Raw genomic sequence first — 27,987 nt, 5'->3', positions numbered from 1 at the left:
GAATAGAGTGCGAACTTGAACATGCGCAGTAACGCGATTGTAAATGGCGGAGGCCCCCCTGCGAAGGGGAATGATGGTCATGGGCCGCATTGCAAGCATTTTGCCAACACGACGGACCAAATCCGCCATAACGGTGGAGCGACTTGAAGTGGGGTGGATATGGTTTCACAAAGTAAATTTTCTTCGAATATGCGGCGAGAACAGACCAGGTGACCACGGGTAAGCATTGTTTTGTGTCGCCTTCTTTCTCACACATATTTCACCGGAATTTTCGTTTGTTTTCCGTACGTTAGCCTGTCTCTTGTTTTACATTCGGACAAAGGAGTCTTTTTGAAAGGTATCGTTTAGTTTCCTTTTGAAAGGTGTGTTATTGCTCGACTTACTCGCACAGCTAGTTACTCAGAGGCACAATGTGGCACTGTTTCCCAAGTAAGCTCTGTTCCTGATTGCTTTTCAATCGTAATCTCAGGACAACTTTCAGGAACTCCACACACGTTTGATCACGAGAAACGAAAGTTAATGGAAAATCTGAAGCGTATTTTACGATGTGATCGCCTCCTTCCGAAGTTCGCCTCTACATTAAATCCATAACTCTGTTCTACATGTCATCATTTTCAGGTTTTACCTGGCTTTGTTTCCATGGCATCCCCCCAATCATCCCTGGCACCCCCTCTCCATGTGCAACACTTGGAGAAAGCTCTCCGTTTGGATCCTTTCCTCAGTTACTTAGAGGGCGTCTTCAGAGATCCCTACTTGTCAACCATAAGGTAGTAGTTGTGTTCTAATAAACTTAAAGTTGGGAGTAACTGTTTTACGGGTAAATGTAACTTGGCAGAGTGTGAAATAAAATGGGCAGAAGTGCAAAAGGTGAGGAAGACAAGGTAATGTTTTGACTCAAATGATGAGGCTTTGTTTGATCGTAAAAGGAAATGCTCGTATTAATTCAGGGTTTGTAACGGATGGTTACACATCAACCTGATTAACTGTGATAAATTCAATTCTTGCGGTAGAATGAGAATTGAATGTAAGCCACTCCAAAGTGCTTATTTACACACCCTGGTTGTAAATTTTTATCTGATATTAACATTTGCTAGGCAGATTTTCTCTGTGAAAGTAGCACTCATCATTCTCTCATCAAAGTTTGTTTTCACTGTGTAATTGGATCAGCTATATTATGGTACAAAATGCTAAATTGCAGGAAGATTTCATGTTTAATTTTGACGTTCAAAAGATGGGATGAAAAGTGAATTGTTAGGGTGTACCTGTAATATAAATGTAAACCTGCTTGTATTCTGTACAAAACCCACTCCACAGATATACCAAGCTTTTTTAATATATCAGTTCTGTAAAATGCCCAACAATTGTTCAAAATGTGTGCTAGAAAATAAGGTATCTATGTGTAAAGGTACTTTGTGCAAAGGTATCTTTGTGCAAAGGTACTGCAATAAAAAGGCTGGTTTCCTAGGGAGCCAAGAACAGGACTTAAAACTTAGGAAAAGATATGTTAATTAATATAAACTTGAATTAAAAAAGATGATGAATTATTACCAGTATATGACTTGCAGTGCCCGTGTGCAATATGAAGCAAATTCAGTGTACTGCTTGGCTACCCCTGCTGGCAAGATAGGGCCTATCTTGCCTGCATGGGATTGCCCTCTTTAATCTTGTTAAGAAAAAAAAACATATGGAGTGGACTCACCAAGATTATAATTTTTATAAAAAATGTTGTCAACAGAATTCCAAAAATTCCTAATCACATCATTTTTCAATGTACCAAATTTGAAACAAGCTTGTAACATCGCTTTTTGACTTTCTTTCCCTGTACTTGAAAACAAACAAGTCATTCTTGGTTCATACTAAAGCAAGATCCTTTTGCTTGTATCCCTTTGCTTTTTTCAGTCAAGATGGCTGGATATCAACTTTAGTCTTTTTTTTTTTGTCTGTTTTTATGGATTTTGCCCTGTATAAAAATGCAAAAAAGAATTTGGCAAATATCCAGCCATCTTGACGGCCAGCTTGGTCATTAATATAATATATTAGAATCATTACAACGCTAGTACATAATCTACATCCTATGAGGTTAAAAGTTCTTGACTTTCTTGGTCATTGAAGTTGGCTTGACAGTTGGGGCAATATGTGTAGGTGTGCTGGCGGGACTGGTTGTTTTATTCATAGCAGGAGTTAACATGTTGTGTTCTTGGGAAAGGTATCACTCTCTTGCAGTACCTATTTCTTTATAGCTGGTAGTAAAATGGTTTGAAGTTGCTACTCCTATTGTAATACTTGCAACAGAAGTAGCAATTTTCTTAGTTGCTAAAGTAATAATAGGAGTAGCATTACTCTTAGTAGCAGTAGCAGTATTTGGGAGTAGCAATACTCCAAGTTGCAATAATTGCAATAAGAGTAGCAACACTCCTAGTTGCCGTAGCAATAAGAGGAGTGGCAATACTCCAAGTCACAATAGTTGCAATAAAGGTAGCAATACTCCTCATTACCATAGCAGTAAAAGGAGTATCGATACTCCAAGTTGTAATAGTTACAATAAAGTTAGCAATACTTCCATTTCCCATAGCAATAATAGGAGTGGCAATCTTCCTAGTCACAATGGCATTAATAGTTGCAATAGCAATATTAGGAATAGCAATACTCTCAGAGGCAACAGTAGTAATATGAGGAGCACTACTGAAAGTCATTCCATGGCATGGAAACTGGTATGAGCCATGACAGTGTGAGCCAGTTGCCTTGTGTACAAGAATGCTTCTTTCTGTTTGCTGTAAAACCAGTGTGACAGAAGTGAACTTGCAAGATCCAACATCTTTTTGAAACTATTCAAAAAATCATATTTGTAAAGATGGCTTTGGGTACTACACAATTTCCTTTTGTAATGGTAAACTTGTGAGACAAAACTTGAATTCTGAGATTTTTGAAGAGGTTTTTAGTATCCAAGAAGATTAAATCCACTGTTTCTTTGGTCTTCATGATAATCTCCACAATATTCTTGCTCCCTCAGTGACGATGAAAGTGAGCTAAGTGATAATGAAAAGGAACTGTCCTCCAAAGGTAACAGTCTCTTAAATGGTACTGGCAATGGATTGACAGTAAATGGATGTTTGAGTCGGGATGGTGAGTTACTCCTTTGTTTGAGACCTTGTGGTGTAAACTTGAAGGTTGCTAAGTTCTCTAAACACTGGAAGATTACACTACTGAACGTAAAAGGAATTCCACCTCACATATCTCATCTCTAAAACGTTAGCGAGTTTTATAGCATTCATGGACACTTTGAAAGTTTCTTTACCAATTTTACACTTTGAAAACTGTGCTTGTTTATAAATAGATGAAATTGTTTTAACCAAGCTGATTTGTTTTGTTATATTTAGAGCTGCGAATTGATAAAACAAGATTGTACAACTTCAGCAAAGTGAAGAAAGATAGGAGATGGTTGAAGGTACTGTGCAACTTCTGATTATTTTTTTTTTTGGTTTATCGAGCACTCTATCCCTTTTTAGCAGCCCCCATTTGGTAGAAGCTGTTGGGAGGTCGTACACCTGGATATATCTTGGAAACAACTTTGGGGTTTAAACCCTTTCACTGCCTTTAGTGATTTGGATAAAATTTCTCCCAACAATATCAAGCAGACAAGTGATGAGAATGAAAAATATCAGTAAGGGGGTTGGAAATAGATACCAAATGCTCAGAACTAAATTGATCGTAAGAATTTATTGGCAGACAGCAAAGAGAATTACTAATGAGGTTTTGGGAGCAAGAGGGTGCAAAGTCCTGATAATTTTAATCATGGAACAAATTTCTTGTTGGCTCAAATCTCTGTGGTTTTTGTGTAATACTCATTATTACCCACAATTAGCGGCCAAACCAAAGGAAAAGTTGAAATGCTAGTGGGGATAAATGCAAAATGCAATATATAGTATTGAAGAAAAGTACATAAGAATGTTGTTGTTACTCAAGATGTAAACATCCATCTTTCAGGGTTCATACGTGTCTTGAAAAGCCTCCTTTCAGGAGGCCGATTTCTTGAAAGTGCTTGAATTTCGTTTTGGGTCCTTGAAAGTCCTTGATTTTTTATTGAACAACATCGAAAAATATCTGCTTTTATTTTGCACCTTCGGTAAACCCAAAACATAGATGTTAACAGAAACATTTTTCTTGGTTTTGAGGTAAAATTGTCATTACAAAAAGTCCTTGAAATTTCTAAGTAGGGTCCTGGAAAGTCCTTGAAAAGTCCTTGAATCTTTGGCCTGAAAAAGTATACGAACCCTGATCTTTGTGTTTCTCTTTAATGTCTCCCCCCAGCTAACTACTACCAAAGGGTTTTATTCCATTTTGAGAATATTGTATTTTATTAAAAACTGGATCATCGGATAATGCAATTCAAGACTTTTTATTGGCTTAGCCATTATGGTATATCAGCCAATATACCATAATCTACAAATATGGTAAGCGTACGCATCAGCTTAAAATCAAAAGGGAGCTAAAAAATCCAGTTTCTTCTTACAAAATAATAATTTCTTGAGGGCGTTTTTAATAAAACAATTATTCCACTGGCGCTTGTTGGATATGAGATGATTATAGCCAACTCGGCGCTACGCGCCTCGTTGGCTATCTATCATCTCATATCCAACGCGCGTTTGTGGAATAATTGTTAAATATCACCAAAATTACTCACAGTGTTGCAAAGTCCCATACATAATTATATTTGGAAATGCGTTTCTCTGTTACAGTTTTGACAACACATTAATGACAAGTTTTCTATTAGGAGGTGCTTTTGAGTGATAGTTCGGACACTTCATGTGATGAGGATGATGAGGCACCATTGACAGAAGAAGATCTTCAGGAGATGCTTTGGTTTCACAAGCAGCAAAAAGTTGCCCAACAGATGTACCATGTTGACAAAGATGTAAGTTGTTTTGATGGACATTATTTGGTGTACACTCACTATCCAAGCTCTCTTTTTTTAACACAGATGTTCTAGTTAGTTGAGATTAATCACATATACTGCCAAGTTATCTTCGTAGGTGACATTTTCTTTTCCACTGTTACCAGCTTTCAAGATACCAGCATTACAGTGCAAGCTTGCTGTCAGATCAGGACAAGTACTACGATTATCAGAAACAAGCTGGCTCAAAGAAGCACAAAAGAAAGAAGTTGAAAAATGGTATGCACATTTAACACAAGATACTAAATGGCGTTAATCCTTTACACCTCAACATCCGTTTCCATGTTCTCCTTACATTTCCTTTCATACTGAAAAGGATAATTCCTTTAACAATCAAATATTCTTAGATTTGTAGTCCTTATATTTATTCTCATAACATGAGAATAAGCAAAGTAAACGGGGAGCATTAACTACCTTCAATTAAGAACTGTTTATGTCATTGAAATTTAACAAGAGAATTCTGAGTCAAAGCTAGAGAATTCTCCAATCTGTGAGGCGTGATGAACACCCTGTTTTCATCAAATACCTTGTATAATGTAGTTCCCCTGTGTTGTGTTGCTTTCCTTGTATAACTTCCTCTCCGATCACAAGAATCAGTTTGCAGCAAAAATTTCAGTCATCTAAAACTGCACAGGGTTGTACCTGCAGAACACAGATTACTGCCAATCTGCAGAATAAATCCCTTTTAAGAATTCCAAGCTGCACGATATATTCTGCTCTATCCAGTGAGGAAACGGGAGATTAATCAATTCAGACCAACATGTTGAGCAGTGGAAGTGATTTATTTTTTGTACTTACCCCTGACAGATTTAATGTCCATCACTGCTGATTTTTCAATAGACTAATGATCTATATGCTGTAGGTAAGGTAAAGCTTTCAAAGGAAAAGAAGGAAAAGGATAAAGTGAAAGTTAAAAAGAAAAATAGGAATTCTGATGATCTGGTAAGTTTGAGGCCAAAAGTAATGGAAAAACTATTTTTCCGTCCTGAAGGGAAAAAATTGAGTTGCTTTGTACTACTGTGCTCTGCAAACAAAGGCCCTCAGTTGTTCTGAAAGTTAAGTATTGATGTTTCTCCTCTTCTTGGATGTCCTCCTCTGGGCATGTGCTTAATTTATTTTCACTAAGTTGCAGTTGATTAACCACCATGGTTGTCCTCCTCTGGGCATGTGCTTAATTTAGTTTCACTAAGTTGTAGTTGACTAACCGCCTTCTGGTTAGCTCAATGGATAGAGCGCTGGACTGTTGTGCGGGAGGTCGAGGGTTCAAGCCCCGGCCGGACCAACACTCAGGGTCTTAAAATAATTGAGAAGAATATGCTACCTTTCTATAACATCAAGAAGTGTTTAGATATTCTAGTCTTCCTGGATAGGGATGAATAAATGGAGGTCCTGTCTCCTGCAGGGTTAGGGGCAGGAGACATTAATTTCCCACACACGAGATTACTGTGTGATGGATGTCCTCCCCTGGGGTGAGATGGGTGGTTAACAGGACCCCCGTTGATACCAGTGTTTACTACACTGAAGGGGCTATCCTGTATAAATACAGATGTCTACTTCTACATTGGGTGCAATGTTTATGAGCAAGTCAAAGCAAATTGTGGTAGCAAGAAGGGGTTCCTATCTCCTAGTCACTTATCTAGGAAGATCAGAGTCCAGCACTGAGGTGGAATTGTCCGTCAACAGCCTGTAGATTTTGTGTTAAAAACTCTAATTGAAGACATCTCTGTTGATAGGATGATGATCAGAGGCCACTGACAATAGAAGAAAAACTTATCAAAAGAACTCTAATACGTCGCAAGGAAGCTGATGCTAAACGACGGAAGCTGTGGGCTTTGATAGTCAGGAAGGAGATACCCAGGGTATGCAAGCTAATTTGGCTTATTTGCTTTTGTTTGCTGAGTTTGCATTATTTTTGTTTATTAACTTGAATTGTGTTGGCTCCTGTTTCTTTAGGCTCATAGACAAAAGTCTTCTGCGAGGAACAACATGCTTCAAAACTGCAAAAAGGTGAGGTGATATTGCCATACCTGTGGTTGAATAAGACCATGAAAAAGTTTTTTCTCTTGTTGTGTCAAGAAGTCAGAGTTGACAAAAAGGGTACGGTACTGGTAATTTTGCAAATCATGACAAGAGTGACCAAAATTTCATTCTGATATGGCTAGAGTACTTCTAAGTTACCTTTAGATACATGTACCTTGAACTCTTGGTTGCAGCTTGCCCAGCTCTGCCAGAAAGAGATGCGCAAAGAAGCACAAAGATCTCAGAAGGTTACTCAACAGACTGCTCCAAAGGCCAGGAGGCTCTCAAGAGAGGTAGATTTATGGGGGGCTTTGTCAAAATGAAACAATTTATATTCTTAAGGGACTCATTTGAAACTTTCTGTGACAAGATCTTTCAATTCATGTTGTAAATGTATTTACAGATCAACTGATCTGAATTATAATTGTATTTGATAATTGTGATAATATTCCTTGTGTTAGATGCTAGTTTATTGGAGGAAATATGAGAAAGTTGAGAAAGAACACAGGAAAAGGGCAGAGAAGGAAGCTCAGGAACAACGGAAGCTGGATGATGAGTTCAGAGAGGTACCAAGTTATTGCTCAATTTTTCAAACGGAACTAAAAGAACACTTCCCTGGTTGCAAGCACAACTTGAAATTGACTTGTACATTGTTACCTTTCAGAATCTCAAATTGTGTCTGTCTCGCTGATGGGTTAAAGAAATTTATTATTGTATTTTATTATTGTTAATTTTAAATACTAAACATTGAAAGTGAGGAAGTATTAACTTTGGATCTTAAGAATACATTTACATGACTCTTTTTTGTCTTCTAAAATACTAATGTGTTCTTCATTCATTTTGAAGTGTTTATGATTGTTAACAAATCTTTTGACTTGATCTTGTAGGTACGCAGACAACAGCGGAAATTGAATTTTTTGATCACACAGACAGAGTTATATGCTCATTTCATGAGCAAAAAATTAAAGGGTAGGTATACTCTTTCAACCAACCAAGTTTTGGCAAAAGTTTACTCTGCCATGACATTGTTGATTTAAAAATTTTAAGCATGGTTGGAACTGTTTCAGCTACCATTTGGACACGCCATGCAGTGGAATTCTTGGCAGCACCCCCTATATTAGCCAGCTGTCCCAAATACCAGACCTTTACTTCATTTCAACACTGATTTAAGTTGAAAACTGTTTGATCGAGTTTTGTTTATAAATTGAGAAGCCAAGAGCAGTGCCAAGATAGCAAGGCCTCATGCAGCCAGCTTCCTACCCTGATATCTGATAATTTGATCTTTGCTAAATGTTGAAGCACCCTCTATGGCGTAGTCCTAAAAAAGAAGTGTTCGCTTAATGCTTTGTTCCAAACCATTTCTAGGTTCACAGCCTGATGAAGGCACTCAGGAGATTTTGAGAAAACTGGAAGAACCATCAGCTAAACAGAGTGTGAAGACAGTCTTAGGTGGAGTGCTCATTGATATGGAGAATGCTGATACATATGGTGAGAAAACTGTGCAACAGTAGAGGAGTTTACACTCATTTTTTATTGCATCATGTACATATTCATCAATTGCACACAGTTTATGGCAATGGCAAGGTGATAGAAGCATGCCTGCAATTTTGCATGTGTGCAATTGAAACATCCAATTTTCATGGGAAATCACTAGTATTTGGTTTTCTCTCAAAGGATTATTGACTTTTTGTGATATCATGTTTTCAATATTGGATTGCATGCAAATGTTGTTGTTCTTGTTTTTTTTTTTTTGTAACTACTGATTGACCTGATTTAACCAAGAGAAAAAAAAACAAATAATTTGTGATATGAGGGTTAGGATTTTGGTTACTTACACTTTTACTGAGCAATGGAGTATTGGACAGTATAGTAGGAATTGTGGGGTAATCACTTCATCCATCTCGAATATCTTGTTATGATAATTTTTCAGATGCTGATGAAATGAAGTCTCAAGCTCTGTCAAATGCTCAGAGAGCTATTCAAGATCAAGAAGCCAGGGTATGTTTCTTAATTGGCAGTTGCATCTTTATACTCAGACAGATGTCATTATATAACTTTGTGATAAGAATGCAGATATAAGGCTTAATGTCTTCATATTAATGGGATTTTGTTTTTGCTTTTTGTTTCAGACAAAAGATTTTGATGTTAATTTCCAACAAGAATCTGGCAAAAAGGTTTCAATGTCACAAGCATTTTGTAAGTCTGTAGTGGTTTTTTTCCATACATGCTCTGTTTTTGTAGTACATGTGTATTTTTTCTGTTTTTTTTTTTTTTTTTTTAAGGGGTGGGGGTATCAGAGGTGGTTAAAATAAAGATATTCATATCCAAATTTTGGAAGTATAAAGTTACATGTATCAGAAAAAGAGATAAGATGATAATCCGTAACCAAGGATAAGAGATAATGGTAATCCCCGGACTGTTGTTCCACAGCTGAGATAAGGTCTTCACACCAGACTACTTGTAGCTGCTAAGTGCATATCCAAGTTTCTGCTACTTAAAGAGATAAGACGTTTTGCAAATCCCATGTTGGATTCAAGTTCATGGCAGGTTACCTGCCAGCATTGTGCAGCACACCTGTCAGTTTTTTTTTTTACCCATTTATGCTTGCGAGTGACATAAGACAAGATAGGAGTCAAGTGTCCTGCACAAGACCACAGGACACTAATCCCCATCAGGGCTTGTATTCAGTCCTTCTAGTTCAGCGTTCAGCACTTAGGACTCAGTTGTTCCAAGAGTGGATAACACTATCCAACAGATAAATTACTACCCTGGGGTAGGTGTTAATAACACAAATTGGGCTATCCACTGGATAGCTCTTTACCCAGTGAAAAGTGTTATCTGCCCTCTGAATAACTATCTCCCACAGCTTAGGACTGCATCATTATCTGATTATATGGTTCATGGTGCACTTCCTTTTTCTGCATAGGAAATAAAACAGTACAAGTTGAGTGTAAGATTGGAGTGTCCAGTTACTATAACTAAAAAATCTCATCTTACACTCAGTGTTTAAGCTATGACCATCTGCTGACTCCAATTAGCTTTTCCAGTGCCCTACCACTGTGTTATGCAAGTACTTTGGTAGGTAAACCAGTGCATTAGATTCATGACTCTCAATCACTTCTTTTTTTTTCCTCTGTAGTTGACCAGAGTTATAGCTTAGCAGACCCCTCAATTAATATGGATGAAGCTCATCCACAACCCACAGTCTTTGAAGGAGAACTTAAATCATACCAGCTTAAGGTAAACAGCAGTGCTCTTACATATTCTGAGTTTTAAATTTATTGTATTTTTATTTGCCTGCTTATTTGAGTAATAATCACAAATAGTTCTCCTTTTGTGAGAAGGAGAGAATTAATTTTCATGAAATCATGGGATGAATTCAAGAAAGGCCTGCTCTCTTCTACATTAAAATCAGAACTATAGGATTCTCAAAGGTGCTTTGTTGCAGGTTGTGTGTTAAATTGAAATTATTGTGAAAATCAATAGGATTATACAGTATTTCTAGCAATGCAAGTGGGGATGCAAAAATTTTGAACAGAATGTGTAGGATTAATGGCATGTGGCTTTGCTGGTTTTCCAGTTTATGGATGGGTTGTACCAAAACATCTACTTGAACCATTTCTCTGAAAAGAATTTTAATGATCTTTTTGAACAACAAAAAAAAGCAGAGCTTATAGATCTGACACTAATGGCTTGCAAAACTTTGTTTCATAAACTTATTAATTGTAAAGGAATTTTCTTGCTAACTGATTTGATTATTTTATTTTTATTTTTTATAATTATTATAAGTTAGTGTAATTTGAAGAAGTCCAATGACAATTTAAATTTTTTTGCGCTGCAGGGAATGAACTGGCTTATCAACTTGTATGAACAAGTATGTACCTGCCTCATTTAATTCTGATTTTTTCAGACCTACTTGAGCAATTGGTAGTGTTGTTTCTTTGTTATGCAAGACTAACTTGCTTGTTCTGGTTCATCTGGCAGGGTATTAATGGGATTCTAGCTGATGAGATGGGTTTGGGAAAGACAGTTCAGTCCATAGCGTTTCTCTCTTATCTAGCAGAGGTGAGTTTCATTGTGCACAAAAATAGATAAAACAGTGAACTTCCTCTGTTGTTCTGAGTTGAATAGGATGTGAATATCTGATATTTTTACTCCTTGAAATGATTGAAATATGAATACACCTCATTTGATGGTTTAACATAATTTTATGATTCACACAGATATCTTTCGAGTTAATATCTTCCTAGCCCTACAGGGACAACATGAACATTGAGGAAAAAGTTCCATTATATGTTTAACCATTATTTCAACACGATTTTTTTTTTCTAGTATTTTGGCTTGTAGTTTTTGAAATATGTATCTTATAGTCTAAGTGAGCTTGGTTATGATCAAATAATGGCCCTTGTGAAAGACAAAATAACACAAAGGAAACCATTGGAGTGTTTTATAAGAAACAAAAAAAAATTAATGTGATGTACTTAAAAGTTTGTTGCTTTAAAAGTCGACCAAAAAACTGGAAGAAATGCCACCCTGTTCTTCAGTGAAATACTGTGGCATATTTTGCATGTTCTGATGCCCTAGTATGGTATAATGATGTTGTCATGGCAGGGGTTTCATTATTTTTTTCAGCAGGAGGGCAACTGGTTTTCACAGGTGGGCAAAACTTTTTGAACCGAACTTCTCTATAAGATAAACTTTCCCTCAGATCGTCAAACCAGGTGGGCAAAACCATCCTCACAACTGGTCAATTTGCCTGGTGCCCAGGCCCTTAATGAAACCCCAGTAGGGGAATAACAATTTAAGTCATGACTTAGAATATGGTCATTTTTGATTATATCTCTAGACACATAATATTTGGGGTCCATTTCTTGTGGTTGCTCCAGCCTCCACACTGCATAACTGGCAGCAGGAAGTTAGCAGATTTGTTCCACAATTCAAGGTGTGTGGAATTTCAGTGCACTGAAGAGATGCAAAACATTTACTGTGAATGATGCTTCAAGCCTGTCTACTTCCCAATCATTGTAGAGCTTTCAGTATTCTATTGGAATGATTTTTATGTTGTCAAAATGAACCCAAGTTGAAAGTCAGTCAGATTACAGAACTAATTGTTTGAAGTGATTCAACTTCATTGGACAAATCAAACCAAAATGCTATAGTCAAATATTTCTAGCTGTTGGTTTTTTTTAGCTTTGCTGAGGAGGGAAATGTCTCCTAACATAATGGAACTTATGTGGTTGTAATAATTTTTGCATCTGCAATTTAGTCATATTCTAAATTTCCAATTTCTCTTTTTTTCTATTCCATTTAGTTTTTTAATTTTTTATTCAATTTTTTCATTTTCCACCTATTAATTGCCAATTTCCAGGTGTTGCCATATTGGGGAAACCAAGGTGACAGAAAATCTCTAAGAAAATACTGGACTCAGGTACGTTATTTGTATCTTTGACAAGGGTTTTAAGCAATGATTAAGAATCAGTCAGTTAATTTATGATTTATTGATTTCATCTCAGTGTCACTACATTTTATTTTGCAAAGCTGCATTTTTATTTATTAATGATGGACACATTTTAAAAGCTCTTCAGCTTACTATTGGCATTGTTAGGAAAAACTTGAAGTCAGTTATTCAGAGAATTTTCTAGGTACACAAGCAGTATGCTGCTGCAAGCTCTAGATGAAAGCAACTCACCACCTGCAATGTTTCTTTTTTGTTTAGAACCAAGTTCATATAAATGACTACGAGAATGCACCATTCCATGTGCTTATAACAAGCTACCAATTGGTAGGTAAAACAAACAGCATGTGCCAAGTTTTGGTACAGGCTATGCTTAATGGTCAATAGTATTGCAACCATTTTTAAGTGACTGCTCACAAGAATTGTAATCAACAATGGGCAAACATGTGTGGTTAAGGAGCCATGGACAGACATGCAAACTGGAGCTGATTTTTACTGGCTTGACTACATGTATATAGCTGCCAAACTATGATATATGATAAAAGCCGCCTGCTTAGCTCAGGCTGGAGAATGCCAGACTGCTGTACAGGAAGTTGAGGTTTCAAATTTTAGACTGGACCAACATTCAGGGTCATATGATAACTGAGGAGAATGTCCTGCCATTGCCATGACATCAGCAAATGGTTAGACATTCTAGTCTACCTGATTAAGGACTATAGACAGTATTCCCTGTCTCCTGCATCTTTTCTGTACTAGTTAGGAGGGCTTGTTGAAGAACCCATGCAAAGAGTAGGGAATGTAGCTCCTGCTGTTGTTGTCTGAGCTCCAAAGACCCCTGCAAAGTGTTGTAAAAGGCATTAGAGCGTATTTTGGATACTGCACTGTATAAATATCTCATCATTATCATCTCATAGTGAATGTATCGTTTTCGCGTGCTTGGTGAAATATGTGACTAACTAAAGAGTTAAAAAGCTGATGTTTCAAGCGTTAGCCCTTTGTCAGAGCGAATGAAGAAGGGCCAACGCTTGAAACATCAGCTTTTTAACTCTTTACGTTGGCCAATTTACAATTTCAACTTAGTAGATATTACCAAATTACCATGTTACCCCTGCTGACGCAGCACCACAGTTTCTTTAGAAACGTACCCCCTTTACTATGTGGCTAACTGATCGTTGTCTGTTGTTCAGATTGTGCAAGATGTGAGGTACTTTCAGCGCATAAAGTGGCAGTACCTTGTACTTGATGAAGCTCAAGCAATCAAAAGTAGTGCCAGGTGAGAATTGTCTTCAAATGGCATTTACAATAAGGTGAAAACTGAATTATGCATGCATTTTGATTGGGTCTAACTTACGATTGATCAGAGGACAGACACATAGATGATGCCATCATACAAAACAAATAGATTCCATTTTTCTATAGGACTGAACAGTAGTAGATCAATCATAAAAGATGCCAAGATGTAACAGAACCTCAGTGACACTCTCAGTTGTCTCGTGCCAATTTTTTGTTCTTACTTCTTGTCTGTGATCTGTTGCTGATTACTATTACTGAACAGATGCATGGCAACATGGATTATATTCAGTAGATGATAAATTGCTGTTTAGTTCACTTGCCCTTCACAACTTAAGTCAAAGTTTGCCTAATTTTATGATAACATTTTGCATTGTTCAACAGTGTGCGTTGGAAGATCCTACTTGGTTACTCATGCAGGAATAGACTCTTATTGACGGGAACACCTATTCAAAACAGTATGGCTGAGGTTAGTGTCATATCAGTGCAAGTACATTTGGGCACCTGCCACTAATTTTATGGCACGACTGTCCTTGGCATATCTTCTACTTTAAACGTTAATTTTCAGTCATTTTGTTGACCCTCTGACCTCTAAGAATGACGCACATCTAATTTGATTTCTCTTGACAATAATTACATCAACACCTTTATCTGTACATTTTTCAATGTAGTAAACTCTTTATTTATTGGGAGAACCCCTCTGTAAAGCACTTTTTATTTTATTATGATATCACTCCTGAATCATACATTAAGGTCACAAGAATAAAGGAAATGATAACCAGTCCTAAGAAGCCCTTGATTTTGAAACAAATTCTCATCGTAAGCAGCCTAGGAAATGTAAAGAGAACAGTATGGAGAATATGCCAACTGTTGTTAGGATGTAAGGGTTAAAATGGTTATTTTGATTGTGTCGACAGACAATATTTGGGGTCCATTTGTCAGCACCTTGGCAAATGTATTAAGAACATTATGGAGAATAAGCATATGATGTGACGATGTAACGGGTTAGATAATAGATCTATCTCCACTTTATTTTTGTTACAGCTGTGGGCATTGCTTCACTTCATTATGCCAACTCTGTTTGATTCTCATGAGGAGTTCAACGAGTGGTTCTCGAGAGACATTGAAAGTCATGCAGAAAATAAGTCTGCCATCGACCAAGGTATTTCACAGATCAGTGGTCATTCTTCAAGTATTTTAGAGCTTACCACTTATTAGATATAGCAGTGGGAATGAGGAGAGGCCAATTTGTTAATAAGAATTTGATTGCGGACAGAATTGTCCGACAAGAGGTTCTGTTACCAATGAATCACATCTTATCGCATCGTATCTTGTCAAAATTTGAGAAATAAACTAGCCATATTGGGTATACGTTTTCATTAAAAGCATTAGTTAACTCGGCGAAATACACGGTATCAGAGAAAAATGTGAGGAGACATTTTGTTGAGTTTCTAAGAATAGATGTCAGTTGTTCCCTAAGAAGGAGTCTGGTGTTATTCGCTAGGCAAGTATCGAGAGAAGTTTGTGATTTTGTATCTGATAAGGTTATTGTTTTTTTGTTGTTGTTGTTGTTGTTTTAAGACCAACTTTCAAGACTTCACATGATCTTAAAACCTTTCATGTTGAGGAGGATAAAGCGTGATGTAGAGAATGAACTTTCTGAAAAGGTAAAAGAGCTGTTTTGAACATGTATGCCCGAGTAACTAACCAATGATAGAGTTGTCTGTCACTCAAGTGGGTTTACTAACCCTTCGACGCCAAGGAGTGACTTTCATCTAATTTCTCTTGACGATATCGCTCGTGAATGAAACATTAAAGTCACAAGAATAAATGAAATGATCACCACCTGAAGGAGCTCTTGATTGTAAAGCAAATTTTCCTTGTCAGTACCATAGGAAATGTATAGAGAATAGTATGGAGAATATGCATACTGATATTAGGGTGTCAAGGGTTACGTCTAAGAGTGGTTGTGATTTCCAGATTGAGATCAAGCTGGTTTGTCATCTGACTACAAGACAAAGATGGCTGTACCAAGCAGTCAAGAACAAGATTTCCATCGATGACCTCGTTTACACGTCAACATCTTCGTCATCCACCAACGCCACAACTAGCAGTCTGATGAACCTCGTCATGCAATTTAGGAAGGTAATCAGTGCAACATGATTCAAAGGAGTGTGGCAATGACAACCGCTGCTACAGAAACATGCTAGGAAAGGTTTTGAAATCGGAACTTGGGTATAGGTTGTAGCGAGTTTGAAACTAGCGAAAAGTCTGATGTTTTTTCTTTCTCTTTCCTCATCTTATTTTCCGCCACATTTACTTTTTTTGTTCTTCAGTATAGTTGCAACTCTTTGGTTTTTTCGAAGGAGAATTTTCATTAAAGGATAAACGCAACTTTTCCAATTTATTGTGCGCTATGAACTTAAATAAATGTTGTGTTATGTTAAGTGAAAAGTTTATGATTTGATGTGATACGTCGTTACGCTACGTTATGTTGTGGTATGTTATGTTACGTTATGTTGTTATGTTATGTTTTGTTATGTTGTGTCGTGTTACCTCGTGTTTCATTTTCTATAGTCAACAGATCGAAATGAGAGGAAAAAAATAATGAAAATTCTTTGGATACTTGAAATTTCTGACTAGCACTCACCTCTGTGAATGTTATTCTTGTGTTCGTGTCAGGTCTGTAACCATCCTGAACTGTTTGAGAGAAGGGATGTTCGCTCTCCTATTCATGTGGAAATTCCATCATTCCATCTCCCTAAGCTTATCTACAGAGAAGGTACAATTAATGAACGGTCTGTAGTCAACCCTTTAATCTAATTTAGATCTGATTATTAATTCTCCCCTCCAACTGCTACACATTTCCTTGAAAATCAGTGACGAGAATTCGGTGTTAGATGATGAGTTTGAGTATTCTCATTACCTGTTTGGTGGATAATGCATGGGGATTATAGGGAGAAATTACATGTCAATCACCTCTGGGTGTTAAAAGGTTAACTTAGTGCTATTTGATAATTTGATGGCCTGCTCCCAGTTGGCTTGTTAGCTCAATTGGTAGAGCGCTGCACTAGTATCGCAGAGGTCAGTGGTTCGAATCCCGTACAGGCCTGAATTTTTTTCAGGTCTGATTTTCACTATTGCTTAAATAGTGCTTTACTGCGAAGGATCGTGCACATATACGTTTGTGCTATTGCCGAAGGGCCGGTTTTTATGATTAGATACAAAAGCGTGTGATGATTACTAACAGGTTTGATGACACTTTGCTTGTGAAGAAAGTGTGATGGACTTTCAAAGAAGTACTTAGTTTTGAAATATGATACAACGTACTTGTTCTCTGCCGCTGTGGAACGTTCAGTCCTTGCTCTAAAGTAAAAAAAAAAGGGGGGGGTGTTCATGTTGAAGAGAAAGTATGCCATTTGTCTTTTTTGGCTTATTTTTGTTTATAACTTGCAATTTTTAGGCATCCTGGAGTCTTCGACACCAGGTAGAACGAAGTAAGTAAAGATTACCCGTGCGGGAGTTGTTTTAGCGGTAATTAATTTATTTCCTTTTATCGCTGTACTGAATTAAAGAAACCTTGGTGGCTTTTGTTTAGTCACTTGTAAAGCTTTTAAATCCGTTTTATTCAAACCTAATTGGTGCGTTTATTAGTGAGCCTCTCGTCACCTTTCTGCAAGACGACACCATGGCTGTCGATCATATAGCCAAAGAGATCACAAAATTTGATGTATGAGCAAGTTTTCCCAGCTTCTGTCACAAGAAATGTTTGGCAATCAGCTGGGAGAATTTATGTTTTGGGCCTGGTCAAATTATGTTGCCCCTTTAACTGAATCATAATTATATAATGTTTTCTGCAGAATCCTGTACAATCTGCTGAACATTGGATCTAAAGAGTACATACATCATTCTTTGTGCGATGGTCGCTCGTCAGGTAAGTAGCCTGTCAATTAAAGCTCTGTTGCAAGACCACTTTCAAGTCCTAAGGCCCGTTTGTTGGAAGTTGCAGTACCTTTTCGAGTTTACCTGTTCTGTTTTCTTTCAAGATGGGAGTTTAAAAGGTTTTGAAAATTATACGATAAAACTGTCAGCTGAAGAAATAAAATGGTTTGGTCAGGGAGCCAGAACCTACTTCTCTATTCTTTAATTTTGATTCTAAAATATAGCTTCGGGCCCGTAAATTTACCGGAACTTTCGAGAAACGGGCCCCCGAAGGGTTGTGTAAAACCGGAAAAAAATAAACAAAAATAATTTTCTCTAGTTAAAACTTAAATCAATAGAATACTACCTCACGAATTTGTGTGATGTCACTTTGGAAGCACCAAAAGGTACTGTTTAAAGTATGCTTTTAAAAAGAAGGTTGATTAAACGGAGGTAACTTGGTGTCATCGACTGAGTTGATAATGTAAACTGGCCGCGCTAATAAAGTCGCTCTGACGAAGGGCTAGCGCTCGACTGGAACGTCAGCTTTGGAAAGCCTTGGTGGTGGCGGCCAATTAACATTATCAACTCAGTTGATAACACCAAATTATCTTGTAATACCCCTACCTATTCAGTACCACAGCCTCTTTAGAAACTTCACCCCCCTTTATTCATTTGTTGTTTTAAAAAATAGTACTCACTGCTATTGTATTCCTTCCATTAGAAATTCAAGCCTTGGGAAACGATTCATGCGATTTATGTTGTGTCTCTGTGTCGTTTTTTAGCAGGTCCTCCGAGTGACTGCTTTTCGTTTTCGAGATTTATCAATTTGTCCCCAGCACAGTTGTCAGCTATGATGTTGAAGGGACTGGTATATAGGTGAGCTTTACAAATCTTTGAACCTAAACACTGTTGGTGAAATGCTACTAGCTTTTTTAGAATTTATAACTTTTTTTTTATATGCTTAAATTTGAGTACTTAACATTAGGAAGGCTCATTTGAGTTTATACATATATAAAGGTTTTCCCTTCATTGTAGTCGATGTTTTGTACACAATATTCTCGCAACGATACCGCGTGTAGTAAGCAAAGTACTTGCTAACATCGGTTAGGCACTGAGTAACTCGTTGATGATTCGCTAATTGTTTTTTATTTTCAAAATTTCAGGTTGTTCGCTTTAGTCGTGCTCTTAAAGGAGATAAGTAGTCTTCACCATCAACGATTTTGGGCCCAAGACAAGCCGAGGAATAGGTGGGTGTCGTAAGGCAATAAGTTTCCTCTTTTTTTTTTGTGATTGTACCGATGATTTTAGTAATATTTGTTCCAGTTGTGTACTTTAAGCTTCGCTCTCTATCTTTTGAAGGTGTTTGGGTCGGCACGATCTCATCTTGTGGCCAGACTATTCCACGTCCTTTCCAAGCATCCAGTCTAGTTCAGTCCTTTCGTCGCTGGTATTCACTGGCTACACCGCACGAGTGTCGTCCCACGTGACTCACAATGTTCATGCCATTTTGGACGATGACGATCGCAATCCTATAAGGAGCAAAGGAAAAGAGGCTCTCAGAGCGACGAGAACTCGACGGATATCTAGCAGTCATGCTGTATCGCCAACTTCCCCATCAAAGAGGAAAGATGGCCGACAGAGAGGCCAGCACCCACATCACACCGTCATATCCCCAACAGGAAAGGTCCCTCCTTCTCCTCTCAAACATTCCCCAACTGGGGCGTTCTCTCCTACTAAACATTATGGACACTCATTCTTCCCTGCGCAGCTGTCACCTTCCAAACATCATCATGGCGTACCGTCATCACCTTCATGGACTCAGCAAAATCCACACGGATTCCACCCGGGAGAGTTGCCAATAGGAGAGCACCATCCTTCGTCGGGACACGTGCCACCCACCCACCCAATACAAGGATCTCCTGTGATGCATTACCCGCCCGGACCTGGCGGAACTCCCTTGCGGTCTCCCAAGGGACTTGCATTAACCCCGTTGCAATCGCCACAAATGGTTCCTCCCACAGCATCTGCCCAGCACTCGCATCCCTTCTCACCCACGAGGTAGCGAAGAATAAATTGTTTTTGTTATTATTATTATTATTATTATTATTATTATTATTATTATTATTATTATCATTATTAGAAAAGTTTGCTTTATTTGATCAATATCACACATGTCCCTTTGCCTGATATGAGACCCATTAGTTAACGATGCAAGTACATTGAAATTTCCTGTGTTCTTTTTATCACAAACTCTTGTTAAAAATTGGAGGTGGCTTACGCAAAAAAATATCGTCACTTGCTACGCGTTTTCATCTTGTTTGTCAACAGTGTTTTTTTGTTTTGTTTTGGTTTTTTTCGCACTTCCTTGCCTACCAAGAATCAGTTCCAAGAGCCGGCTTTAACTAAGATCAAGAGCTGTGACGACTGATCTTAAACTCTTTGACCCCTAAGATTGACTAGCATCTAATTTCTCCTTACAATGTCACCCCTCAATCACACAGTAAGGTCACCAATGAAGACACTCTTGATTGTTAAACAAATTCTCCTTGTCAGCACCTTAGGAAATGTATAGAGAACAGTATGGAGAATATGCATACTGTTGTCGGGTTGTAAAGAGTTACCGGTTCTCATTCGCTTTATAGGCACGGTTCATCGTTGCTGATGAGTTTACCCGAAGGATTTCATCTGAACACTGCACCCAGTGTATATCCTATAGACAGAACACTGCAACCAACAACTCTGCCGCCATTTTTGTCGACATACATACCAAGGGTAAGTAAGAGTTACGAACGAGAAGCTGGTATGCCTGTGGTGAGATACGCGAAGTTAGCGAGTCTTTGAAGAAACTAATGGTATATTTGACTTGATGGATTAATTTAGGAGTTTTCAGGTGTCGAGTAAGTAATTTGATATGTTTTTCTTGATAGCTCTGACCATATCGAATAATTCAGTCTTCGTGCACAAAAGAATGAGGGGTGATCTCCAAAACATTGTCTGACCGAAAAAGATAACGTAGCTGTGACTCCCCAAAAAGGAATAAAAGTACTTCCGTGATTAAAGTTAGATTGAGTGCGTTTTTATTTTTTTTTAGGGGTTTTTGTCTGTTTGATTTGACGTCGTTTATTTTACCCTACGAACACAATGATTTACTGACAGTGATCAACAAAAAGCATGTAATTTTACGAGTTCATGCAAGAGGCGTTCCCAGCGCGCGCGCTCGAGGATATTTCTAATTTCTTGAGCATTGTTACGTTGACAGTTATCGCGCGTCTTCAAGGGAAAGTTTTGAACGGTTGCATTTCTGACCCGTGGGCTTCTAAGCATAAAGTTCACCGCGTTTTACCGATTTGAATTTTCTGCAGATCAGACAGTAACAGTTGACAAACTTTTTCTTTCAAATACTGACGAAACAAAATTTTCCCTCACAACTCCAGGTAACGGCAGGGACCGATGTTTATCGCTGTAGTGATCGCAGTGCTGCGTACGAGATTCAAAACTTGTTACAGGGGGGTTCAGAACTGTACAGGAATCTCCTGATGTACGGCACTCCTGACCTTGAACACGTCAGCTACTTTAGGAAGCATTTGTTCCCGGCACCCCCTGGCGGACTGGAAGCTGCCACTCCTCAGAATGGATGGACCTTCGTGCAAATTCCAGGTGCGTCCACAAATTGTTTTGAATTCAATTACAATGTTTGTATATCCAGTTCACGGTATTATGACCGTGCTTTACTTAAGCTTTGAATAAACGGTCCTAAACTCTGATTGGTTGTTGTGATTTCGAGCGATTTTCAACTGAGTGTCGAAAGTAATCCGGACAGCATTGGCTTTACTTCGCTCTGTGATTGGTCCAGAAGACTCGTGCCACGTTTTCAACTAATCAGATGCAAAACTAAAATTAATCACGCCGTGGTCGGCCGCGTTTTCCCGCGCTTTAGACAATTTGGTTGTTTTTTCACTTTGACTTCCCATTAACTCTTAAGGATTACACTAGTTTTGCTTTACTTTGCTCTGTGATTGGCCCAGAGAACTTCGCCACTCTTTCTATCAATCAGAAGAAACCTTAAAACCAATCACGACTTGGTCGCTTTCGTTTTCCCGCACTTTAGACAGTGTGGTTGTTGGTTTTACTTTGAGTTCTCGTTGACTCTTAGAGGTATTTTCCCTTGCCGTTGTGATCACTTCGGTTTTGGTTTTCAGTTTGACACGCAATCAAAAAGCGCTCTATCCGATTCTGGTTCATCGTTACTCAAACAGAGAGCGTTCTATTTCACCAATGAAAGTGCGAGCTGGTTTTTCTTGCAGACCGTAACTTACTGATCACAGACAGCGGTAAATTAACAGTCCTGGACGGACTGCTGACCAAACTGAAGATGCAGGGACACAGGGTGTTAATCTACTCACAGATGACGAAGATGATTGATCTTTTGGAGGTTGGTTTGTTTCTCTTGTATGGCGATAGTTCACAAATACATGAAAACTTTATTCGATTGGTTAAGTTATAGATTCGCGCGGAAAATTTCAAGTTGCGTAGTATTTTCCGAGACCCCCAACGGCGAGGACAAATAAGAGTAATGAGCAAACTGGCTGGTCTGCTTTATGTTACAGGAGTACATGGCTTACAGAAAGCATAAGTACATGCGACTGGATGGCTCATCGAAAATCTCTGACAGGAGAGACATGGTGGCCGATTTCCAGTCTAAGTAAGTAAATAGAGAAAAAAAATAAACCGATATGCAGCAGAGACTTAAGTGTGGGGTTTTTTCGGAAGAAAAACAACAATAACATTAACAACAACAGCGACATTTACAGCAAAAACAACTTCAATGATATTAACAACATCAGCTTCAACCGCATAAACATAAGGAACAACATTAACAAAAAGAACAACGAAATTAAGCCTTAGAGATCGAACCCGGGTCACAGCGCAGGGAAACGGACACTTTCACTTGCCATCCTTGCTCCCGCCAAATCCAAGATATCGTTTTACCAGTGCGTTTTATCCATGTGCCCTAACAGATCCTTAAGAAGCTTTTCCTGGACTTATACTCAACTCATGTTATAACACTGTTTTAGTTGATTCTCAAGTTTATTTTTATTTATATGGCTTGTCTGCAAAGTTATTGGTTTTTGTATTAAACGAGGCTTCGATAGACGAATCAAACCTCTGATGATAAATACAAGTAGAAAGTGTATTACCAATTTTATAGCTCTATACAGCATTCGGAGGAGTGAAAACTCTTCCACCTCTTCTAATCTACTGAGGAGAGTTTGTACTCTCTTCTCAAATGGTAAAGCATTTCTCTTTCAGTGCGGACATATTCGTGTTCTTATTGAGTACCCGAGCGGGAGGTCTGGGGATCAATTTAACTGCTGCAGATACGGTAAGACAACAAACAGCAGTCATCACAAAGTATAATCAGTTGTCTACACGAGCACTTGCTGTGTGTTAGAAAAACTGCGGTGCAAATCTTTTTGTAACAATATAAAAAAGTGACACAACTTTGCAGGATTTGACCATTTTAAAAGCAGTTTAACCCTTCTACACGTGAACATCAGCAAGCATATTCTCTATAAAATTCACTCGTCAGGTAATGAATTTTCCTATACTGTTCCCTAGATTTTTTTAAGGTATTGGCAAGGAGAATTTGTTTAACACTACAGAGTTTCTTCAGTAGGTGACTATTTCCTTTATTCTCCTGACCGCAATGTGTGATTCAGGAATGATGTTGTGAGGAGAAAAGAGTTGCTAGTCTCTTTCTTGTATGTACTGACTGCTTTATCTCTTGGTTACTTTTCCTAGGTTATTTTTTACGACAGTGATTGGAATCCTACAGTCGATCAGCAGGTAAGCTAAGGTGTTGTTAAGGAATAAAGCCTTCCTTAAAAGCTTTTATTCTTTTGAAACGGGTTAAGGTCCAGTGTAGTTAACTAAGTTGTGTGAATGTTGAAATTGATGGAGCTTTTAGTATGTAAATTTTACTGAAGCTGTAGTATTGTTGAAGTATAGCAGTTGCTGTACTATCTTTTGATCGTAAATAATAGAAAAAGACTCGTAATGTATTACGCAGTTTATCTTGATAATATTTGTGGTGGTGGTGTTTCAATGTAAAAATGCTTTTGTCCGGAACAGCATTATCATGAAACAAGTAAGGTATCAGTGTGATCAATAGAATTGCTTTTGATTTGAAAGAGTATTACTATTACTTTATTGTAGTTGAAAAATGGGAATAGTATGGAGTGATTACACTGTATTGTGAAGAGTAGAAAAAGACATCACCTACCTTAAACCTGCAGAGGCTCTTCTTTTACGCGAGACGGTCATGTCGTGACACACGAGTTGCGTGACACAGTTCATGGCACAGGCTCTAATCTTCCTTGTTAAGTGTAAAGTGGAGTGCAAGAAGTGCTTGTTTATTTGAATCACACTTCAGAAGGATACTTGCATGGTAAAGCCAAAGAGAAGAATCAACTAATATCAGGTTTTTTCAAGAGAAATGAGATGCCCGTTTTGAGCAAAGTTTTGTTTATCTAGTATTTTCTGGTGTGCAGGCTATGGACCGCGCTCATCGCCTGGGGCAAACTCGACAAGTGACCGTGTACAGACTGGTGACTAAGGGTTCTATAGAGGAGAGGATTCTTCAAAGGGCTAAAGAGAAGAGTGAGGTTCGTATTGTTCTAACGTCGTTCGAAGAAAATTGCAAATCAGAGTCACTCGATCATCAGAGGTAAATTGACCTAATGAACTCATTCGATGGATCTGATTTATTCCTTTCAGATTCAGAAAATGGTGATTTCCGGCGGGCATTTCAAGCCTGAAGCTCTTAAACCCAAAGAAGTGGTATCTTTGCTCCTTGACGATGCCGAACTGGAGTGCAAATGTAAGTCTGTGGAACTGAAGGGGTATGAAAAGTATCGCTGCTGAGCTGACTTGCGCATTGTCTATGATCTCCACAGTTCTTCAGCGGCAAGCCGAAAAGAAAGCTGACGAACAACGGCGAAGAAGGGAACGAAAACGAAAGAAGACGGCGCCGGTTGAGGTTTGTATCTAAACTTTTCTTACCAAATTTGTCGCCTGCTAAGACTATTTTGATCGTTATTCGTTTCATTACTATGACTGTAAACTGGGGCCTGAGTCACCTTATGGCTTGTTTCCTGAGCTCCGGATTTGTGCTGTGGTCAGGTAATTGTGTTGAGATCTTTGGTAGGAAACTGTTTTCACTCTGTCCTCCATGGATTCAAGTGGTCCGAAAACCGTCCTCATCATCATATTTGTGGGTTTTTTTACTTCTTGTCTGACACAAATACTTATATCGGCAGAATCGTATGTTACTGTTCAATGTAGAATACCAAGAATTTCCCTATCTTGGAATATTTCTAAGCTTATTTTGGTTCTAGGGAAAAAAAAAATGTTTGCTGAGTCAAAGTTTAGATTCTTCCCCCCCCCCCCCCTACCAAAAGTTCTTGAACCGCCCCTGGTCTTCCCCCACCGTGTGAACTGTTAAAGAATCTTGACCAATGCGGAGAGAGGGGGGGGGGGGTACAAGTGATCCTCTTAGTCATTTTATGTCACAAAAATGTACATTCTCAGGCGATACCTTGTTAACCCTTCAACTCCCAAGATCAGATTTTTAATTCTCCCGTCTAGCTGCTACATATTTGCTCGTAAACTATTTTACGAGAATTTGGTGCTAGATCTATACAACAACTTCTACCTGAACATTTGCTTATTCTCTTTAACTGTCTGCTGGGTGGTGTATGGTTTATTACTTCTGGGTGTTCAAGGGTTAAAGCTAACTGCGTTATATTCATTAGCTGGGTGAAGGCTTATCCCCGAGTATCGAAGTCACAGATGGCGCGCCCCCAGTCAAGGCTAAAAAAGGCCGTAAAAGCAAAAGCTCGCTGGTCCCACCTGCACCTGAAGGGTCCATGTCGGGATCTAAACCCGCCTCGGAGACCAGCAGTATCACGGGAGAAGGGCTTAGTATTAAGACAGGTGAAGCGTATGATGGCGACGGTACCGTGGGTGATGATATCAGTGTGCTGAGTCTGGATGAAGGTAAGTTGTCATTCATATGTTCAATTTCGCATTCAAAGAACGTACCTGGGAAACTTGGGTGGGTTCGTTCTGAAGAGAATGCTTTATGAATGGCTGACTAGGAATCCGAAAGTCGCCGTGAAAGGTACGCCTTAACTATCAGACACATGAACTGTCAATTTTGACAAATACCATCAAGTAGTGATTCTTTACGTTACAGACATTCTTTACGTTACAGATAAAGGGGTGAAATAACTTCGTTCAAATCTCTTTGCTCTCTGATCGTAAAACTATCCTTTAGTCTTTGTTTTTTCTTCAATGACACCTTTTTTGGAAGACAAGTAATTTGGACTTCGTAACGTTTGACCATCTTGATATGGCGTAGATAACAAAACGCGTTCTCAACCTCATCATTTTGTTGCTAGTGTCGCTGGCTTCTGGTGATCTCTCAGTTGATATACCTCCATGCAACACTGATACACCCCTGAGCTTGAAACCTGAAGGAGACGACTTGGATGATCCCCGAAGCGAAAACGCCAGTCCAGCCCTTTCAGATTCCTCTGGTAAACGAGGCAGAGGTCGTGGTCGTGGAAGAGGAAGGGGACGAGGAATTTCCTCTAGTAGGGGACGCGGGGGCTCCAACGTTCGAGGATCACGCAGTCGGGGACGTGGGCGAGGAACTGGCGGCGCCCTTGCTGCCTCTGCTGCGGCATCAGCAGCTGCAGCGGCCGCGTCAGCTGCAGCATACGCGGCCTACGGCTTCTCTTTCCAAGGGACAACTACTCCGAATCCCACTCCACCGCCGGCGCGATCGAGTCCGGTGGCATTTGGTGCAGGTGGTTCTGTCATGCAGGGATATGGCAACATTAGTCATCCAGTGGCACGTTATGATAGTTCGTCGGCTGGGTATTCACCCGTCCAAAGTGCAGAAAACAGCCCAGCCAGATCATCATCTCACGCGTCCACGCGCATTAACAGTCAGCAGTCCTCGCCTCCTTCATGAAAGATGGCGTGTTCTGTGCTTAAAATTTGAATTGCTTTTAAACGTGAACTGTATTAAATGGAAGTGAGTAAGGAAGTGCAATGTATTGCCAAGTCGGTCGAGTTACGCTGCCAAACAGTCTAGCTACTGGAAAAGTCTTTAAGAGTAAATGCATTGCTTTCCTTCGTGGAATTTTCATGGTTGCATTGCATGTCAGTACAAAAATGTTATCACGTGCGCTGTTTTTCGTGGTCTGGAAAGAACTTAGTATGGTGTAAATAGTTAATTTTGGGAATGGTAAGGCATCCTGATGTCTATCCACTTGTTTTAATTATTGGTGCACCGAGAAAGTTCAATAGGGTCTCGTAATTTGTAAACATAAACGACTTTTAACTCAGCTATCAATTATACTATTGTAGCCTGATTAGCTCTGTATCACGCAATGCTTGAAACGTCCCGTGACATCGTAGGATGACGGTTGTGTGACATTCTTGGCGTGAATAAAAATCCTCAGACTAATGGGTCTTGATTTTTCTTTCTTTTACATATATATATCTTTAAGGGGAAAGCAAGAATAAATTTATTAAACTGTGTTGTGCACTACTTAGCTAAGTTCCTGGTTTAGCGATGGTCGTCTCGGAAACTCGTTTGAAAATGCCACCCGCTGACAGTTACCACGCTTGCCCAATTGTGAAACCCAATTGAGCTGGCAAAGCAAGGGTCTCCTTTTTTGTGCTTAGTCCAGCGGAAGCAAGTAGGAAGCTTGAGTATCGCGCGTGAATTTTCACTCTCTCCTCGCGTTTGCTTCTAATCTGGAAAACGTAGAGAACGGCACTCCTGCTGGCTATCCAGATTTTTTTTCAGTGAAGCAAAACAGAAGATCCAACTATAGTTTCGAGAAATACGGTCGAAAAGTGCCCCCTGGAAGCTTTAGTTGCCCTTGCTCAGCTAAATAGCCCATTTCCGAATTACCCTTGGCCTCATTTTCAAAACGACTCCTGGTGCACATCCTTTGATACGATTATAAGTTTTCATTCACATGCAAATTAAACTCATTTTCACAAGAATGGTTGAGCACCAGGCCTCGTTTTGAAAAAGAGGCCAAGGGTAATTTGGAAATGGGCTATTAGACATTACTTTATTAGCCCGTTGCAGGCGTTCAGTTCAAAAAAGGAACGAAATAGTGAACGGGGCTATAGTACTGGTAGAGCGAAAACGAGGGAGGTTTGGGTCGGGTCGAACATCACGCATCCTAACCTAAGCCTCCGCGCCTTTTCACTCCTCAACCACCATCACGCCGTCTGCCATTGCGCTTTGGTTTACGTACTG

General features: G+C 39.0%; 1 protein-coding gene across 2 annotated transcripts; it reads left to right on the top strand.

The window, feature by feature from the left end:
• The first annotated feature begins 30 nt into the window (after positions 1 to 30).
• Positions 31 to 27,261, top strand: LOC111320937 (chromatin-remodeling ATPase INO80). 2 transcript variants are annotated; one of them, XM_022923682.2, is made up of 43 exons: positions 31 to 219; positions 619 to 767; positions 3,011 to 3,123; positions 3,378 to 3,445; positions 4,772 to 4,912; positions 5,059 to 5,170; positions 5,814 to 5,893; positions 6,685 to 6,810; positions 6,905 to 6,958; positions 7,165 to 7,263; positions 7,432 to 7,536; positions 7,858 to 7,939; positions 8,336 to 8,458; positions 8,901 to 8,968; positions 9,100 to 9,166; positions 10,110 to 10,210; positions 10,812 to 10,844; positions 10,955 to 11,035; positions 11,817 to 11,912; positions 12,339 to 12,398; positions 12,687 to 12,752; positions 13,613 to 13,698; positions 14,100 to 14,184; positions 14,760 to 14,877; positions 15,297 to 15,382; positions 15,696 to 15,860; positions 16,398 to 16,497; positions 17,179 to 17,212; positions 17,576 to 17,649; positions 18,425 to 18,515; positions 18,803 to 18,886; positions 18,999 to 19,697; positions 20,282 to 20,411; positions 21,074 to 21,296; positions 21,944 to 22,071; positions 22,247 to 22,341; positions 22,950 to 23,022; positions 23,442 to 23,486; positions 24,191 to 24,304; positions 24,417 to 24,519; positions 24,596 to 24,678; positions 25,454 to 25,697; positions 26,102 to 27,261. In XM_022923682.2, the coding sequence occupies exons 2-43, from the start codon at positions 640 to 642 to the stop codon at positions 26,677 to 26,679; spliced, it is 5,241 nt and encodes a 1,746-aa protein (XP_022779417.2). In that variant the 5' UTR covers positions 31 to 219; positions 619 to 639; the 3' UTR covers positions 26,680 to 27,261. The 2 variants fall into 2 exon arrangements, with proteins under 2 accessions (XP_022779417.2, XP_088618615.1); XM_088762489.1 differs by having other exon boundaries at positions 18,422 to 18,515.
• Positions 27,262 to 27,987: the final 726 nt, after the last annotated feature.

Source organism: Stylophora pistillata, chromosome 6 (genome assembly GCF_964205215.1).
Source record: "Stylophora pistillata chromosome 6, jaStyPist1.2, whole genome shotgun sequence".
In the NCBI taxonomy this organism is placed as follows: Eukaryota; Metazoa; Cnidaria; class Anthozoa; order Scleractinia; family Pocilloporidae; genus Stylophora; species Stylophora pistillata.
This window is presented reverse-complemented; position numbering and strand designations above follow the sequence as displayed.

Bases quoted from the DNA above. Each gene is read 5' to 3' on its own strand.
- LOC111320937 (XM_088762489.1), top strand. From the start codon at position 640: ATGGCATCCCCCCAATCATCCCTGGCACCCCCTCTCCATGTGCAACAC. The intron at 12,399-12,686 runs GTACGTTATTTG...TTTTTTGTTTAG, and splicing joins TAAGAAAATACTGGACTCAG to AACCAAGTTCATATAAATGA. The intron at 23,023-23,441 runs GTAAGACAACAA...TACTTTTCCTAG, and splicing joins ATTTAACTGCTGCAGATACG to GTTATTTTTTACGACAGTGA.